The sequence below is a fragment of the Trichechus manatus genome, unplaced genomic scaffold (assembly GCF_000243295.1).
Source record: "Trichechus manatus latirostris isolate Lorelei unplaced genomic scaffold, TriManLat1.0 scaffold00280, whole genome shotgun sequence".
Taxonomy (NCBI): Eukaryota; Metazoa; Chordata; class Mammalia; order Sirenia; family Trichechidae; genus Trichechus; species Trichechus manatus.
In genome coordinates, this window is record NW_004444216.1 from 116,906 (window position 1) to 137,494 (window position 20,589).

General features: G+C 37.9%; 1 protein-coding gene across 1 annotated transcript in view; it reads left to right on the forward strand.

The window, feature by feature from the left end:
* Nucleotides 1-20,589, forward strand: part of LOC101340881 (F-box/LRR-repeat protein 13-like) — a gene marked incomplete at its 5' end in the record, with an annotated part of 160,317 nt that overhangs the window by 82,686 nt on the left and 57,042 nt on the right. Inside the window, one exon of the mRNA XM_004390065.3 lies at nucleotides 16,608-16,691. Coding sequence (XP_004390122.1) covers nucleotides 16,608-16,691 — 84 coding nt within the window. The remainder of the gene's footprint in view (nucleotides 1-16,607; nucleotides 16,692-20,589) is intronic.

The window sequence follows — 20,589 nt, forward strand, 5'->3', positions numbered from 1 at the left end:
GGCAACATTTGTAGTAACTGTTAAATGAGAAACTATTTTGTTCTGTAAGGCTTCATCTTAAGTGAGAATAACAGCACTATTGGAAGAGCGTAGTCAATGTCACTGAACTGTGCATGTAGAAATTTTTGAAACAGTGTATCTTTGGCTATGTGTATTTTCACCAAAAAAAAAAAAGGCTTGAGAAGTTAGAGGGTTAATATGTTGTGGGGTTGTTAACCAATGTTATATAACAACATGTGTACTTCTGTTTCATGAGAAACTATTTGTTCTGTAATCCTTCACCTGAAGTACAATAAAATATAAAAAAAAAAATGAAAAGACATATTTAAAGAGAATTTTACATACTTTAACAGCAGATATAAAATGTCATATAATAGTTTATCTTATGTTTTCTGCTTTATTAATTACAAAAATGTGATGAAGAATTAATTATAAATGTAAATGTTTGATTTTTTATTTAATAAAATGTTCAATTTTATGGGAAAAAAAAAAGAATATTTAGGAGGTAAAACTGAAAAAACTTGATTGATTAGTTGTCGAACTTGAGGACCTGGGAGGGAGAGTCAAGGGTGATGCCCAAAAATCTGGCTTTGGATGGGTGGAGGTCCTACCTCGAAAAAGATAGGGAATATAAGAAAAGTAGCCAGTTTTGTGGAAAAGATGATTTCATATTTATCAGGCTGACTTACAGTCTGTGGGACATTCAGGCCAAAAGCTTGGGAGAGGGATAGAGACAGGAGATTGAGATGTGGGAACCCTTAGCATGGAGGTGTGAGCGTGGCTGAGATGCTTAGGGAGCGTGTGTGCAGTGAGGCAAAGTATGCACCCAGCAAGAATAGGGCAGAACATCAGTATTTAAGGAGTGGGAAGAACACGATGAATCCACGGAGGAGACTAAAGAAAGAAGGTCAAAAAGATTGTAAGAGAGCCAGGTGAATGGAGTCATGTGTGGAGTAGAGAGGAAATAAAATAACCAGCAGTGTCTAACAAAACAGAGAGGTTGAATCAGGAAAAGATGAGAAATTAAAGAACATTTACCATTAATTAAACAGAGCCCTCTTATCTCTCTGATATCATCTCAGGCCCCTGCCGTCCTTGTTCATGTTTCTCCAGCCCTACTGCCTTCTTTTAGTTCCTCACACAAGCCAATTTTTTTCCAATCTTAGAGCCTTTATACATGTTGTAACTTCTGCCTGAGATGCTCCACCTTCCAGTCTTCATGTAGCTGAGTAGGCAGATACTGAACAAGTAATCACTGATGATAATGACGCAGTTAAAGCCTCGTGACATAAGCTAATAATGTCCTTTAATATTTTTTGATGTAATTTTCTCTATAATAAACATTGATGCTGTCCATAATTATCAGAAAATCATACTTTTCAGTCTAGATCACTCTGAGGCAGTATCAATGGGTTTCATTTTATTAATGCATTCTGTCTTTAAGAAAATATAAATCCCATGCTGACATTAATGTCTCTAAATATTTTCAAAATAAGTAAGGTTTACTTAGTTGCTGATGTACTGTATCTTATCTCTGCCACATTACAGCATAGTTCCCTAGAGGAGCATTATCTATTTAGACAGCCTTACTGTAATAATGGCTTTTAATTATTGGTTTCACACAAATGATTTTCGAATTGAACTGCAAAAAAAAAAAAAAAATCCTAATTGAATTTTGGCACATAGTTTCCATGTTAATTTTCATTATATATGTTATAAAGTCATCTTGTTTTAAATATTTCTAGCTAAAACACAAACACACGTAAAACTCTCTGTGACTAAATAATATACTAGAACAGAAGGAAGCCGTGTGAGAACTTCAACAATCATTGGTGTAGTCTAAATATTTCCTGTATCTCTTCCCCTGCCCCTTTCTGTGGGAGAAAGATGTGGCAATCTGCTTCTGTAAAGATTTACAGCCTTGGAAACCCTATGGGGCAGTTCTACTGTATCCTATAGGGTCTCTATGATGGGCATCAACTCAATGGCAATGGATTTTGGGACCCCTCTCGATCCCCACTGCCAATCCTTAGTTCAAGCACTGTTGCCGCCTTACTGATCTCTTCTACCTTAACTATCACTGTCGTCTAAACTACACTCTGCTGCAGTGTGATGTTTCCAGCATAAGCCTGTTGCTTCCTTGATCTGAGTTTTTCAGGGGCTCCTCCTTGCTTACAGGATAAAATCTAAACAATCTAGTGTCAGGCTCCCCAACCAAGCTGTTCCTGAAGTGGCTCCTGCCTACCTCTGCAGCCTCAGTTCCAGATAACACCCCACCGTTCATCTTTGGCTCCAGGGATACAGAACTGACTCTCCTATAGCTCCTGTAACATGTCATGCACGCCCTACCTCCACATCTCGGTAAGCTATTTCCTCTGTTAGAAACACCCTCCCCCTTACTTGTCCACCTGGTAAATTCTTGCTTATCCCTCAAGTCTCAGCTCTATGGAGCTTTCCTGGAATTCCCAGGCAGGCTTAGGAGCTCCTTCTCTGTGTTTCCACTACACTATATATATGACCTCCACTAAAGCAGTCAGCTCTTTATAGCTTAATGTTTGTTCCATGCCTGTCTCTCTAAACACTGTAAGTTTCTGGGAGGCAGAGGCTGGACCATCCCATCTTTGATTCTCTAGTGCCTAGTCTAATGCCTAGTACACAGAAGGTGCCTAAAATGATCAGTGAGTGAGTGAGTCAGTGAATCTGGTACCATTTCCTTACTCTCAACCCAACACTTAAGGCATCTTTAAATTCCACATTTTCTCAGTTATGGTCTGAGCTTGAGTGGGAGTGCCTACAGCTGCATGTCTTAATTTAACGATACAGTTTTAATAGACCACCCATCTGCATGGAACACACACACAAATAAAGCCTGAGGTTCAGTGCAGCAAAACCTCTAAAGCAGGAAACATGAAATCACTTGGGATTCAAGAAATAGGAAGAATGAGAGTTAAAAGGAAGCAGGGTAATTTAGAGACAAATGAATTTGCCTTGGATTTTCAAAAAGCACATTACAAGAAAAACCAGTTACTGTCAAGCTGGCTCACTCCTGGAGAGCCCATGTGTGTCAGAGTAGAGCTATGCACCGTAGGATTTTCAATAGCTGATTTTTCAGTTGTAGATCTCCAGGTCTTCCTTCTGAGGCACCTCTGGGTGAACCAGAAACTCCAACCTTTCAGTTAGCAGCGCATTAACTGTACCACCCAGGGTTTCCACCTAACAAGAAGTCTGCCCTACTATAGTTTTTCCTATGGAGTTGGAACACACCTTAGTGTTTTCCAGGCCCTTCTCCCCAGTCAGCAGCCTTATGAGAATCTGCTGGTCCCATCACTAGTGGGTTTTCCTCAAAGAGATTAAAGTCAGTTGTCTCCTATTTCCAGAAAAGTACCCGCTAAAAACAGTGCAAACAGAAGTGACCAACTTGAGCCTGTCACATCCCCCAAGGAGAATCTTTAATGGCATAAACCTCTTCTCAGCCCCCATTAACCCATTGCTGTTGGGTTAATTCCAACTCATCACGACCCTATAGGACAGGGTAGAACTGCCCCATAGGGTTTCCAAGGAGTGGCTTGTGGATTTGAACTGCCGACCTTTTGGTTAGCAGCCGAGCTCTTAACCACTGGGCCACCAGGACTCCTTAGGTAGAAGGCAAGCAGTCTGAAGGTGAGCTGTTCTGTTTTCAGGTAATAGGGATGCTGATGCCCTCACCTTCCCCCAAACATAGAACCATTTCTGTGTGTTGACCAAAGCTTGTTTTCCTTTACACTTGTACATCAGTAAATTAGGTTGGAGAGGTTGATACATTTTAAAAAGAAAAATGATCACAAAATTCATTCTAATAATCAAGTAACTAGAAATAAACAAACAAATGAGAAAAAGAAAAATGATTTTGATTAAACTGTAATTGCTAACCAGAGTATAAAAGCAAAGATCACTTGTGAGATTAAGATACATTTTTTTAAGAAAGATATACAAGATAATGTTACCAGTGATAGAAAGAGGACATGTTAGTTGAGGTAATACACATTTCCAAGTGTAAGTTTTGTTCTTTAGTCCTAAAAGAATATGGTAGGCAGCACCAAACAGAACTAGTCTCTCAGAAAGAAACGTAAGAAATGTAAACAATTCCAAAGGGAAGTAGATTCCATCAAAGAATTCTGAGAGTATGTATACCAGTAAGATAAGAGAAAATTTGATCCATAAAAACAGATCATTTTATAAATAGACAATTCATTTAACAAATATTTATTCATTGTCAAGTATGTGTCAGGCTCTATGCTGGGTTCTGAGAGTATAGAAGTTATAGACAGAGTCCTGCTGTCAAGGTACAGTCTAGTGGCAAAGTAAGAAGACTGTATGCTGTTGTGACTAAAAGCATGAGTTCAGAGTGTGGGTTCATGTCCTCGCTGGTGCCACCACATTATGAGACCACGGGGAGGTTATTTAGCCTCTCTTGCCTGCATTTCCTTCTCTTTAAAACAGGATTTATAATACAGTGAAACCTGTGAGAGCTGGAACTCAACGGGACTGCCTTGTTTTTCTGGGTCTCGAAAGTTTTCCACCTTTGAAAGGGTGCAGTCTTACGACTTTTCTGTTGTTCATTTTAGTGGAACATATTTTGAGTTTTCCTTCTCTGACAGGTTTCTGCCTTACACAGGTTCAGGCTTTCACAGGTATTACTGTATTACTTACCTCATAGTGTTGTTGTGAGCATTAAATAAGATAATGCACGTAAGCACCTTAACATAGTGCCTGGCACATGGTAAGCAGTCAATACATCTTTGCAATTATTTATTAGAATTGTGACATAATGAGGTGTATTTGCTATGATGGAGATACGACAACATGGCTGAGTTGGAATATGAGCTCTTATGCGTCTGCTGTCTCTTTGGAGGAGTCAAGAGAGGTTTTGCAGCTTTTGAGTGCAGCTGAAAACTTCGGTAGAAGTTTGCAGGTAAAGAAGAGGGGAAAGACATTTTCAGTGGAAGAAGCAGTATGCAGGAAGGCATGGAGGCATGAAAGAGGGTTATGTGTTAGGGATTCCACAGGTGATTCAGTACTGTGAGAGTATGACCTGAGAAGGTAGGGGATATAGCAGGAGATGGAGCTGAAGAAGAGGTGGAGGGCAGAGCATGAATGGCCTTAGGTGCCCTGCAAAGTGATTCAGACTACCTGCTGTATACAATGGTAGCCACTGAAAAACTCTGAAGGGAAGAACGTGTACAGATTTATGTACAAGATACACAACTCTGGTGGCAGTGAGGAAGTGCTATCATAATCGCTCTGGTGAGCTATTGCAAAGACAGCTAGAAATAACGAAATTTTAACCAGGGGTGGTGGCAGAAGGGAATGATATGAGAGGTATTTAGGAGATAATATTGGTAGGGCTTAGTGATTGGCCAGATATGGGGAGTAGGGTGAGGGGAGAGACATAGACAATGCCCAGGTTTTTACTCGGTCAGTTGTGGATATGGTGGTACCATTAACCAGGAAGAGAGGGATTAGGGCTTGGAGAAAGATGCTGAACTCCATTTTGGGCATGTTTAATACCAGTATCAGAATACATCTTTTCAGATTATGGGTCCCTGTGACAAAGAGAAGACTGATACCTATCTGACTTTTAGAGTCTTAGTTTTTTTTTTTTTTTGTCCTTAGAATGTCTGCAGTGGAATCATAGGAATTAGGTGTATTCCATCCAATTCACTGTTATGCAAAGCAGAAAATCTTCACAGGGATTTTCAGCAGTCTCCACCCAATTCTATTCCCTCCATCATAATAACTCACATCACATTTTACCATTAATAAAAACAGCAGGAAGAGAGGCCTCTTCTATTTTCTGACCGTCAGGTGCCTTACGTTCTTTTTAGATTTCCCATGATCTACATCCCAATAATTACATCAAACTTCCCAGTTATTCTCAACTCCTGGTTTACCATTCCATCTTATTTCATAAGGTATGTTTTCCAAGAGCCTGTATTCTCATATCAAATATACTCAGTTATATAGATTTTATAGATCAAATCAGGGAAACATGGTCCCTATAAAAAGGGTTACAAATATGCAAAATACAGAGGAAGCCACCATTTACTTAAAGAAAAGTCCATCATGAGCCATTCAGCTTTACAGCAGACTTCTGATTGAAGTTAGGAGAAAGGGGGAAGAATCTATTAAAACCTCCTGGTCTACAGTTTGAAAACTAGTCCTCTGATAGTAACAGTGCCCTATTTGGGGTGCTTACGGCACATTCAAGGAGCCCTGGTGGAGCACTGGTTGATTAAGCACTTGGCTGCTAACCGGGAGGTTGGCAGCCGCTCCCTGAAAGAAAGATGTGGCAGTCTACTTCTGTAAAGACTACAACTTTGAAAACCCTGTGGGGCAGTTCTGTTCTGTCACATGGGGTCACCATGAGTTGAAATTGACTCCACGACAACGGTTTTTTTTTTTTTGTGTGTGTGTCACATTCATCTGTCTCATTATCAGTTAGAGAGCACATCTGGAGCTTAGGGGAGAGATCTGGGCTAGATGTGGAGATGTGGGAGTGTTTGAAGCCAAGGGGGGAGAGGTAAAAGAAGAGAAAGCCGAGTTCAGAGCTCTAGGGAACACTAATACTTGTAGGATGGATTTGGAAGAACCCACAAAGGAAACTGAAAATAAATGAGCAGAGAAGTAAGTGGGGAAAGTTTAGAGTGATGTCATGGGAACTAAGGGAGGTGGTGTTTCAAAATGCAGGGGGCTGTCAGCAGGGTCCAACTTCATGGATGGATCAAGTAATACTAAGAGAGAGAAGTGTCTGTCAATTTCTGTCAAACAAAAAATTTCATCTATATGTATGTAATACTTGCACATGTTCACATTCATAGCTTAGTATTTTGCTTGAATATTGGTGCTTGGGCTGTTATAGGGCATCTTTGTTTAGGAAAGATGGTAAACTTCCCAGAACTGTGTGACATTGTGTAAAGGTGTTAAGCATGGTGTTAATGTTTTATGTAATTATTTGGTGATACACAAAAAGATTTAATAATAGACTCAGGTATTGAGATTTTTCTAAATTATTTTTCACCAACATTCTAACAACACTAAAAGAAATATTCATGATGGAAAAAATATAAGCATACCATTGCCTGCCTCAAAAAAGCAAATTATTTTCATTTTTCTGAGTGTTCTTTCATTCGTGTCTACGAGAGTGCGTGCATACAGACACACACACACATAAATATAATTCTGCATTCTGCTTTTTAAACCTAAGTATGTTACTGTATATTCTTTATAGCAATCACTTTTTATGATTACAGAACATTCCAAGCAAGTATACTATAATTTACTCAATTTTTCTCCCATTGAGAAATTTCATTCATTCATTCTTTTCTTACTCCTATTCTCCCTTCATTTGATGGTTATCTAGTTCCTACTATGGTTAAGGCAGTATTATAGGGTTTTGGGTACCAACAGGAATAAGACATAGGACCTGCCCATAAATTTTTACAATCCTGTTTCTTTTTCTTCTCAAAATTTCCCTTCTTTTGAACAGGACATTTTTTAGCTGTTGTGTTTGGAAACCCTGGTGGTGTAGTGGTTAAGAGCTACAGCTGCTGACCAAAAGGTTGGTAGTTAAAACCCACAAGGTGCTCCTTGGAAACCCTATGGGGCATTCTACTCTGTCCTATAAGGTCACTATGAGTCGGAATCGACTAGACAAGAGCGGGTTTGGTTTGGTTTTTTGTTGGCCAATTGCTTTCCCAGTGGGCTGTAGCAATTTTTATTGTTATCAGCAATAAAATTAATGTGGTAGCGTTACATTCATTCACCAGTCTTGGTTGTGTAATTTCAACAGTAGATAAAAAGTAAAAATTTATTGTTGTTTGAATTTACATTTTAAAAAATTGTAGTAATATTAATAATTTTCCCTATATTTGCTTACCATTGTAGTTGTATTTCCTGTTATGTGAATTTTCTGTCCAGGTCCTCCATACTCCTGCCAATTTGTATGAACTCCTTATCTTGTAGTTACTAAACTCATTGTTATATTTGTGGCAAAGTTATATTTAGGGTTTTTAAGATGTTATACAATATTTCAAATTATTTTCTCCATACATTTACAATGTCTCATCTCACAACTATGGATGAGAGATTGTTTTTTGTATTTTTGTCTCAAAAGCCCATAGGCTGCTGCTCATAAAGGCTATTAAAAGAAAACGAATTAGAAGTTTGAGAAATTACAATCTTATGTAATTTTATGTAGATATTTTCAAGAGACTGCTTCTTTAATCAAATGCAGGACAAATTATAAAGTTTGTTCATTTACAGTCCTGGTGTGACTATATTAAAGTGTTAGCAGTCTCCAAAGCTGAAGCATACTGCTACCAGAGATGATTTGTAACAATGCGGCTGTCAGATAAGTTACAACATTACATTTTTTTCTGGTGTTCTTATTCCATATTCCATAATGCCTAGATCATCTTTTCAGACTTTTTCCAAAAGCATAGTGTGTCAGAAGAAAAGTGATGTGCAAGTTTTAAAGACAAAATCTTACTTTCAGAATGTTCAGCTCTGTTTAGCAAGGTTTTACCCATTGCATTTTCATATACAAAACATGGTATGTTTGTTTGTTTTTAAATTATGGTCAATACTCAGTCTTATAATGAGTCAAGGTATTCATGTTTTTATTTTTCTTAGTGTGTCATCTTTTATCAACAAATAACATAATCACACCAGCAAAAACAATAACTTCATTTTGTAACTGTCCCCCAACAAGAATTTGGGGGAAATTAAAAGATTGTTAATAGTTATACAAAAAATTAATTAGGACAGTTAATTATTGTCTAAAATTACTTTGTTTTATTCAAAACACCTCCCAAAATATTCAGTAGAATTAAAGGGAAAGGTAATAGAAAAAAGATTTAAATGAATACCAGCTAATAAATGTAGAAAGGTAGAATTAGAAAAATCACTATCTTGCAACCCCAATGTCAGAAATGATTTAGGTGAGAATTATCAACGGATGCTAAAACCATTAACTGGAAGATTGCTGGGAAATGATATTCACGTGGTCTCAAAGAATCACATCACAGATTACTTACTTATTAATTTAAAAAGGGAAAATATACCTCTTTTAATGAAGAGATCTGGTAACCACTGCCTGACTCAGCAGCATCACTAATAGTGGGACAACCTGACAGCATCTAGGTAGTCTTCTTGCAAAAAATGTTTACCTGGACTTAATAATAAGGACAAATCAGACAAATACAGAATGTGGGACTTTCTACATAATAACAAGTCAGTCTTGAAAGACAAAATTTAAATAAAAGGAAGGGAAGCTAAAGAGACATGGTAACCAAATGCAAAGCATGAACACTGACTGGTTCCTGGAAACCAAAAAACATTTGAATATTGACTTTATATTAGGTAGTATTATGGAATTACTGTTAATTTTCATAGGTATCAATACGGTATGTTTACATAGGAAAATGTCCTTTTTCTTGAGACGAATACAGGCAGAATATTTAGGGCTGAAGTATCATGATATTTGAAAGTTATTTTCAAATTGTTCAGGGATAATGAAGTGTATATATATATAAAGAGAGAGAGAGCCCTGGTGGCACTGTGGTTAAGTGCTCAGCTGCTAACCAAAAGGTTGATGGTTTGAACCCACAAGCTGCTCTACAGGAGGAAGATGTGGCAGTCTGCTTCCATAAAGATTTACAGCCTTGGAAATCCGATGGGCCAATTCTACTCTGTCCTATAGGGTCTGTATGAGTTGGAATCAACTTGATGGCAATCGGTATACACACATACACATATGTATACAGGCAGTCCCCAGGTTGCGAGAAGATCTGTTCCAAACATTTGTAAGTAAGTCGGAACACATGACTATGGTTCTTATTAAGTCTTACTTTAGTGAAAGAAAAGGCTTGAAGCCTTTTCAGTGATTCAAAAGCTGCAACTGCAGGTGATTGTGATGAAAAATTTGTTGCAAGTAGGGGTTGATTCAATGATTTCAAAGTAAGGGCAAATTTACCTGATATTAAAGGGCAAGTAGGAATTGTCCTTAAGCTGGACGTTCTTCATAACCTGGGGACTATCTGTATATATAAAATACATATATTTATATATATGTATAAAAATATTTATATTCATACATGTACAGCAATTAAGCAAATGTTTATAATTGGTAAATTTAGGTGAAGAGTATAGAGATATTCATTGTCCCATTCTTTGAACTTCCTGTAGTTGTGAATATTTTCAGAATAAAAAGTTGGAGGAGGGGTGTTTTATGGTTATGTTGTTGATATTGAAACCAGGAGTATAACGACTCAGCCATATAGTAAGTACACAAATACACACACACACAAACACACCATGCACTCAAACACACACATTCAATTCCAACATTTGGTAACTAGTTGATTGCTGATGTCTGTCTACATCAGCTAAACAATTCCAGATGTAAAATTGAAAAAAAAAAAAGTATACTTTTCAAGGCTTTGTCTGCTGGCAAATGTCTTCATGTACATGTATCAGTTCCTGGCAGTACTCAATCTTCCCTCTCATTACTCCTAGCGACCCCAAACTGAGCTACTTCTCAAACAACTAACACTTTCCTCATGAAGTCTTTATTCATGCTCTTTCCTCAGCCTGAAACATTGTTCCCATTATTCAGCTTGTCAGTCTTTAGGGCTGAAGTCAAATTCTCCTTCCTCCATGAAAGTCTTTTCTAGACTCTCACTCCTTCTGTCCACCAAGTGGAATCAATCGCTCCCTGCTCTGTGGTCCCTATGCCTCTCTTGAAACAAAAACCTGATTCTTTCTTGCATTATGGCTCTTATGTACCAATTCATATTCCCTGCTAGTCTCATTTAATTCTGTCGCAGAGGATGAAGTCCAAATTCCTTAGAATAACATACAAGGCTCTCTGTGACTTGGTGCCTGCTTTCTTTTGAGCTTTATTTTGAGAAGCCCCTCAGTGGAACTGATAGCAAGCTCTAATATAAGCCAATTTTCCACTGGGGCCTCCTGGGTTCCTCAGATCCAGGTCCTTCAGTTCTATGGCCTATGGAGGAGGACAGTGCTGCCCAGGATTCCTGTGAATTCCTGGGCCCTTGCACTCTCATATAACTTATGCCTTCTCCTCTAGGCTGCCATGCCAGCTGCCTTCCTTTGTGCCTCTCTTGAGTATGAAATTTAGTCCTTTATTAAACTTCTGGAACACAAAACCAAAACCTCTCTCCTGCAATGCATTCATGAGTTTGGCTGGCTTTTGGAGGAGATCAAAGAGGATTTACATTGTAATGATGCCACAGCTTCCCTGAAAAGCAACTATCAACCTTCCCTTTGCCTCACTGACACCCAGTCCCTCTACAGTTTGCTGGCTGTTCTTTCCACCTTATTTTTATTCTTCCCGCTCTCCTCTTTCCATGTCTCCCAAAAGTAAAACCTTGGCACCAGCCAGCCCCGGGACTTTTATCCCAAGCACTTAACAGGGTATTAAAAAAACAATGAAATCCCACATTTTCCTCCTAAAGGGGAATTCTAGGGCCAGCTGTTAAAATAAGTTTTTAAGTCTATCATACACACATGCCAAGCTGTATATAGTTCCCCATACATGGCATGCTGTTCATTCTTTTATGCCTTTGCACATTCTGTTCCTTCTGCCTAGAATGTCCTTCCCTCTATAGTTTTCCTGGCAGCTAACACTTCCCCTTTCACGAACCTCTTCCATGTGGTCTTCTCTAATCCACGGTAGCTGGCCCACCATCTTTCTTTGGTGCCACCATTGTGCACAGTACTTACCTTTCACTGGATTGTAATGATCCGTTGTATATGCCTGTGTTCCATGCCAGACTGTGGGCTCCTTGAGAGCAAACATCTCAATGACCTTGATACTCCCTGTCCCAGAGCCTGGTCAGTGTAGTAGATGCTAATTAAATATTTATCAGCTTAATTAAGATGAATTAAGAATGAATGGATCTTGACCAGACCTGAGATTTAAGACCTTTTAAAGTTATAAAGAAAGTCTGTAAAGTGCTGGAACCAGTACTTGTTTGAGAGAACACCTCCTCATTTGGAGCGTTTATGAACCTCACAGGGCCAAGTGGAGTATTTACCTAGCTTGCTATGATTGTTCTTTAAATCACTAATCTGAAATGCTTCTGGATTAAAAAGCTGTTAAAGAATGAATCATGTTGAAGGGAGTATGGACATACGACATTTTATTTATCTATTCATCAGCTGATGGACTTTTGGGTTGTTTCCACGTTTTTGGCTATTGTGAATAACGCTGATGTGAACATTTGTTTACCAGTTTTTGTATGGGCATAGGTTTTCATTTCTCTTGGGTATATACCTAGGAGTGGAGTTGCTGGGTCATATGGAAACTCTGTGTTTAACTTTTTGAGGTACTGCTAGACTCTTTTCCAAAGCGGCTATACCGTTTTACATTCCTACCAGCAACGTATGAGGCTTCCAATTTCTTCATGTCTGCACTAACACTTGTTATTATGTCTTTTTTATTATAGCCATCTTAGTGCGTGTGAAGTGGTATCTCATTGTGGTTTTGGTTAGTGTTTCCCTAAGGACTGATGATGTTGATCAATTTTTTAAAAAAGCATTTTATATGATAGTTTAATAAGCTCCATTTTAAATACAACTGTAATTGCATAATTGAAATAGTCAGGTTCTGTCTGCCGATCCCCAGTATATAATCAGGGGTTCCACCATTTGCACATGCACCACAGCTGGAAAAGCTCTATCCATCGTTCTCTTCCTCGGTCCATCAGTCACCTGTGAGTCGTGTGAATCTAGAGGCCGAGTCTTCCCTGCTATGGGGAGTCTCGTTCTCAGACACTCTCCTCAGAGGAGGAGAATACTCGCAGGGACACGGCAACAGTGTCCCTCGGGCTCCAATGAGGATGTGAGGGCTCTGAGCAGGAGGTGCAGGCTTATCAGGAAGATGGAATTAGGAAGATATTCTGAACCTGAAGCTGTACTATCCATTGTCCAATCTTGGAAAGGTAATTATGAGGGGCTGACCAGGAACAGGGCTGACAGATGGGTTTGGGGGATGGTATAGGCCTGGAGAGGGATCAGGCAAGTTTTGTTGTGTGCTGAAGGGCAATACTTGACACTATCACAGTGTCATCATGGTTACTTGGTTGCCTGTTTGGATCCTAGTCCAGTTTTACTGGAGTGGGGAGGGGGCGTGCTAAACAGCCTGTACATAATGTCTCTGAATGCTCTACTAAGGGCCAGGAAGGGCTGAGTTCTGATTTCCTTTGGGGATTCTTCAAGTCTGGATGGGGACCTAGGAGGACTTTTTCCCTGGTACCTGGATGCTGAATTAGAGTCTTGGCCATATTTATTTGTGGTAGGCTCCAGGCTGGGTGTGGAGTCCATATCAGGATATTTGGCTTGTGCCTGAGGTTTGAGGACATTGCTTAGGATAAGTATCTTGGGGTAGGCTGTGAAACATAGAAGCAAACATCAGGCCTGTTGGATGCTTACTTGACAGTGAAGGTAGAGTCTTAGCCAAAGTGCTTGGATGCTGGCTGGGAGAAGTCAGTGATGTCCACTTCCTCTCCTTTGTTTTATCCATGAACTGAGAAGAACTTGCTGTGTCAGGTAGATGGACCTCATGTCAGGTGTTTTGACAGGTGGCCGAGCTGTGAGAACAGGATACAGGACAGATCACTTCTTGGATGTATGAGCAGGCATCAGTATGCTAGGATGATATGGGAGAAGTTGATGCTCATATAAAATCTATAAAGAATTCCTCTCAATCACAATAAAATAGAGCCCAATAAGACAAATGGTGCATGAAAATATTTCACAGTAAAAGAAATGTAAGTGGCCATTTTAGGTACTCGATCTCAAATGTGTGAGTGTAAAGTAGATTACAATAGAGATGAGACACTTTTTTAGTATGCCCATCAATTTGGAATAAAAAATAGCCAAATATTGTCCCTTGTGTAAAAAAAAGAAGCCATTTCATACCTGCTTGTAGTGAGAGTAAATGACCGATGTCCTTTTGAAGAATAACTTTGAAGGATAACTTGGGAATATTCATCTAAATTTCAAAGAAACATGCTCTTAATATAGAATTCTACCTCCTGCAACGCATCCAATAAAAATACTTGCTGATATGAACAGAAATGCCCCTACTAGCATTTTGTTGACAGACATGCAAGTAATGCAAGTGATAGCACGATAACAAAGAAAAATACTCATATAAATCAGGAATCCCATTGTTGGTGTTGGTGTTAGTTGCTGTTGAGTTGGCTCCAACTCATGGCGACCTTGTGTATAACTGACTGAAACATTGTGTGGTTTCATGCCATCTTCATGATTGTTGGTATGTTAGAGTCCATTGTTGTGACAGTTGTGTCAGTACATCTCATTGAGGGATTCCCTCATTTCTGCTGATCCTCTACTTACTAATCGTGATGTCCTTTCTAGAAATTGATCCTTCCAGATGACACGTCTAAAGTAAGTGAGCCAAAGCATTGCCATCCTCATTTCTAAGGAGCATTCTGGTTGTATTTCTTCGAAGACTGATTTGTTCATTCTTCTGTCAGCCAACAGTATATTCAATATTCTTTGCTAACGCCATGATTCAAATGCATCAGTTTTTCTTCTGTTTTCCTTTTTCATTGTCCAGGTTTCCCATGAATATGAGGTGATTGAAAAAAACATGACTTGGGTCGGGGTACCTTAGTTGTCAAAGTGACATTTTTGCTTTTTTTAAAACATTAAACAAGTTTTTTACAGAAGATTTTCCCAATGCAATACATCATTTTATTTCTTGACTGCTGTTTCCATGGATATTGATTGTTGATCCAAGCAGAATGAAATCACTGAAAACTTCATCTTTTTCTCCATTAATCATGAGATCAATTCAATTTCAAGGCCATAAGTTTCAATGAACAATTATAGTGATGAAACATAGTATTCCATTTTAATATATTAGTTTTGAATAAATTGGCAAAGAGAATATAGGCTGTTAAATGTCATACTCAGGAAACCAAAAAAAAACCAAACCTGTTGTTGTCAAGTTGATTCCGACTCATAGTGACCCTATAGGACAGACTGGAACTGCTCCATAGGGTTTCCAGTGAGCGGCTGGTGGATTTGAACTGCCAACCTTTTGGTTAGCAGCCGTAGCTCTTAACTACTGTGCCACCAGGGCTGTCATACTTAGGAACTACACCGCATTTACAGCTCGTATTAAGAAAATTCTGACTTGGCTACATAAAAGTGAAATCTAAGCGAAAACTTCAGAGGGCGTTTCATAGGACAAATTCCCCATAGGAGAATAAAACATACTCAGCTATTGTCAAGCATAAGGCAAAGAGACAAACTCAGCAACTCTGACTTGATGTTTTTGTTCAGATAGTTTGGTTTCTTTTAGATAAATATCTAAACTCTTCCAATTATTCTAACATAAGCAAAATAGCAGTGACATCTGGAACCCAGACACATGCAATAGCTTCACAGGGTTTGGTCATTCTTTGGTTTGAAATAAAGAGGCAGAAAACATGATGTGTTCCTAGCAAACAAATTCACATTCACAATAAAATTAAAAGAATGAACGGAATGATTTTATTTTTGGGTAGTGTGCAAAATCATTAAGCAAAATTAGAAATCACAGTTTAAACAGTGGCTTAAGTCAAGCACATTTTCCCCTGATATGGATTTCTTTTGAAAATAGAAAGGGTGGATCTGTGCCTAATCTGTGCATCGGGGGAAAAAAAAACAACAGGATCTAATTTTGTACAACCCATTTTCAACTATGGGTCAAATGTATTTAAGATGAGTAAAATGTAAACCAGTCCTGTAAATAAAATGCAATAAGTACAAATCCTTATGCCATTTCTGGCATTTTTCCAGTGAGTCAGCTCTGGGAGCCAGTCTAGGAAGCACATCTTATGGAATTATACATGGAATATGATATTGAATGCAAAACAGGAGGATGGCATCCATAAGGCACAGTCATCAATTCCTTATATGAGTATTGTGTGTGTAGGGAGAAAAGGACAAAGAAACAAGACAGTAAAATCACACAAAGATTTTTAAAGGCTAAAAGTGCAATTTTTTTTTTAATGAAAAGAAACAAAGTTTCTAATCTGAAAAAAAAAAGTGTGCTGTTGGTGAACGATTATTTGCATATAGGCCTCTATATGAAGATCTATTATTTCTCTCTTCGAGGAATTAAACACAATAAAATGAGCTAAAGAGTTTTAGATTTTTGTGGAAATTATTTTTTAGATTTATTGGCAAATAGACTCATGAGCCACATGAAGTATCTTCAAAATAAAGCTGTAGGTTAGGTCTGGAGATCTTTAAGATTTGTTTACATTGATTCAGATAACATTTACCTGGAAACAAATGGGAAGATAATAACCTGAGGAGTTTTCTGGCTCTGGGATTCTGTATCACTTACTGAAACCTGAAAATTCTATTTCATGACATTACCTAATCAAAGTGATTTTATGTTTTATTAAGTATAAGGAAATATAAGATACAAGCTAAACTTTTAAATTTGCATAAATAGTTATTAGAAATACACTTTCCATATTGAATCATAATCATAAAATAATCTTTACATTAAATATTTTTAGGGTTTGATGATACTTTCCAGACATAAAAAATTAAAGGAACTTTCTCTATCCGAGTGTTATAAAATCACTGATGTGGGAATTCAGGTAAGATAATTAACATCTTCTGTTGAAGAATTAAGATAGAAAATTAAGCACAAATTATAGGCCACAGTAGAAAAAAGACGTATACTGGAAATGTAACAACGCTTATGTGTTCTTGGTTGAGCTAAGATCAACCCTGACCCTTACTTAGATCTCCTTTCAGATCTCCACAGCCTAAGGTAACTGAGAGCATATGTTTTCCCATCTTCCTTGTCTGTGCTCTCCCTTCCAGATGGCAAACTCTATAGGATAAAAGGGACAGGTAGACATTTTATATGGTGAGTGACTAGCTTCATTGTGGTAAAAAGCCTTCTCATATAAAGAAAGGACTCTGTAGATAGAAATAGTATATAATCTAACCATGAAAATTGGGGGAGTTTGAAAATTATACCAAATACTAACAGTTAGGAACTTAAATTACGCAAACATAGTTGGTAGCATATTTTACTAGAAAAGAAAGCATGAGTTAAGTAATTGAATTATGTCATCAATTGGTATTTCAAGAACTCATGAGAAAGGTAAATTTCCTAGACCTGGCTTTGAGTGATGTTCAGGAAGTCATAAAGGAGCTATTGAGCATCAGCCACAACATAGTGTTTATCACAACATTAAGCAGCTCAATGTTTTTGTATGGACATACGTTTTCGTTTTTCTTGGGTATATTAAAAGAAGAAAAAGCAAAATCATGTGTCATGCATGTATTGAACTAGGACAAAATGTGGTTACTTATTAGTAAAAACATAGAAGGAGATTTTTTAAAGGGAACCAATAATCTAAGAATACGGAAACCATTAAACACATTGGAAGTTCTAGACAAATGTGTCCTGGGAGTTCAAAACTGGGAAAAGCTGGGGCTAAACTTGAAAAAATAAGCTCTCTTACTGAGATAAAAGGATTTATCCCACAAGTAGGGAGATTATCCAAATGGTAGCTGAGAAGTCCACAGAGCATGGCAAATCTGAAGTTGTCTTCCATGAATTTGAGGTGAACTTTATAAGAAGTTCCAACATGACTAACACGAGAGTGTTAAAATACTGCACATCAGAGAGAAGGCAGATGCTAGGTAGGGAGTCAGTGGGTGCAAATGAATCCTATAGGATACTCTAGTACAGTGGTGTGCATGGGGATACCCAGGGTATTGTGGATAGATTGAATTAATTCTTGATTACTGCCCACAGGAACTGGTGGGCTGAAGATGGTGTCAGATCAAACGGTGCTCTAGACCTTAGCTTAGAATTCTAGAATTCTGGAGCTAAAGGAACCTTAGAACCATCTAACTACCAGCTGAAGTAGAGTTGACTCTGATTTGTGGTGACCCCATATGTGACGGAGTAGAAGTGTGCTCCACAGGGTTTTCAATGGCTAATTTTTCAGAAGTAGCCTTTCTTCTGAGGTGCCTCTGGATAGACTCAAACCTCCACCCTTTCCATTAGCAGCTAAGTGTGTTAACCATTTGTACCACCCAGGGACTCCTAGACCCATCTAAACCAACTACCTACTTTTTACAGGTAAGGAAACTAAGACCTAGAGGGCTTAAGTTGGTCCAAAGTCCTATACCTTCTCAGTAAATTAATGTAACCACAGTTTTATAGAAATGAAGGGTGGAAATATAGAATTGCTGTTCCAAATGGTTGATTGACAGCATGGCTTACTGGGAAGAAAAGTGTTTTCGAATTATTTTTACTGTATTTCATTGTGTCTGGGAAATGTAATGGTACTTAAGGGGAAAATTTAACATCTTGAAGAGATCTCCTTACAAGGCATTAGTGTCAAGCAATGTCAATTTCCCACAATTTTAGACCCTGGGTGCTAAGGTTCTAACAAGCACCTAAGGAATCTGCCTAGCAGTATATTCAGTTGTAGAAAGAGTTTAACAAAAAACAAACATTCTCCTTCAAAACAAAGACCCAGAGAAGACTAGAAGCTTCCATACTAGACAAGATTTAACTCTGCAATCACAAAATGAGTTACAAAATATTTAGATTTATGTAACCTACTAGATGAAAAAGTCAGAAGGTTCCTGGTAAAACCATGATGATTTACCTATTGCATTCTTTTGAGAATTAAACAAAGGTTTATTCATGAATATGATCTTGTCAGGCTTTTTGGCAAGGTGGTAGACCAAAGATTATTAAAATAAGACAGTTAAAATATATTTCTAATATTGAGTTATACTTCTTACATGGTGATCAGTTGTATTTGATCAATATGTTTATAACTACAAATCATTTCAAAGTATTGAAACCTACCATGGTGATGAAATAGCCTCTTAATATCTGTCACTTACTAAATTTTAAATGCTCCTTGGGATGAGAGAGTGTTGACCAAAGCCTGAGGCTAAGAATCAGAAAGCCAGTGTTTTCTGCCATTTTTCTTTGATTCTATGAGTTCCAGGCATTTTTCTTTTCAGTCTTTGGAGTCTGAAAATTATACTTATTTTTAAGTGCTCTCAGATATTAGAGGAAAGTATTTATTCATATACCAAATATGCAAACAGCTATCTGAATCCTGGCATAGCTTTAGAAAATTGGTATGTATTTATTTTCAGTGATCTAAAAGAGAAAATATAAAAGAAGGGAATTCAGGATCATGGAAATACAGAATTATTTAATCTTAGTTGCACAAGATCAACTGCTCTGTTCAAGTTCATGAAAAGTTTCCTTTTTCATCATCTCTTTTTCTCCTCCCTGCTTTTGGGGAGACAGAGATAGAGATAGAGAAAAAGTAAGAGGGAAAGAGTGAGAGAGAAAAGTCTGTGCATGTTGTGATTTTAACCAGTTTTGCCTCTTCCAAGGTTCACACTTCTGGGCCTGTGGTAATCTTTCTCCTCCTTGACTCCTCCAAGGCAATGAATTATTAAGTCCCCAAAGAAAATGGACAAAGAAGGGGGAGAATAAAGTGACCCATGAGCCAATTTCAGAGTTCTTTATCTGAATTTGTATAAGAGAGGAGAAGGAAGTAAAATAAGCTGATTAAGTTGAGATGTTTAGATTATCCACAATTTACCAGGAGTTTTATCTCTCTTATTACTTATAAAAAGTGACTATAGGGCACTCTTTTCAGCACAAGACATTGATAACTTGTACTGTGCATAATCTATTTAATGAGAAAAATGAAAAAACAAAAATTTTTTACCCTGGCTAGGTTTTGCAAGAGTCATGAAAATAATAAGAATAAAAAATTACCTCACTTTGGTGTTTCACTGGAAACCACAGCACATGCAGACTGAGCGTCTTGAGCCCCAGATATGTTGACTGTTGGGATCTGGATTTAATTACTCTCTTCAGCTTTAGTTCTTTTCTTAAAACATGAAACATCCAAGGATTATGTCAAATTAAAATTATTTGGTGCCCTTGAAAAGCACACTTGTTTTGGAAGCAAAGTGTGATACAGCAGTAATTGAGCGTTTCTCAAGACACCTTTTCCTTGAGCATTTTATGAATTTAATTAGGTAACAGACTGTCAAGTCTGGCTAAAGAAGTCGCTTGATTGGGATGTTGTAATGCAGACAAATTGAGAGTTATGTCTTATTAAGTTGTTTCGATAGATAGAACCAATGGAAGAGATCCAATTATTTACTCTGGTAATACTTCTTTATCTATTTTGTATTTCTCGTGACCTTTTTTGAGAATGAAGTATGCTATGTATACATTAAAGTAATATGTACACACGAATGTGCATATTTTTCTTTATGCAGATTATTTATGAGTGAAAACCTTGCAGCTAGAAAAAAATTTCTATTTCCGTGTTAGGAGGTTGAGGTAGTTGATTCAGGGAAGGCACTAAAACAAAACAAAACCCACTGCCATTCAGTGGATTCCGACTCATAGCTACCCTGTAGGACAGAGTAGAGCTGCCCCCATAGGGTTTCCAAAGAGCAGCTGTTAGATTTGAACTGCCA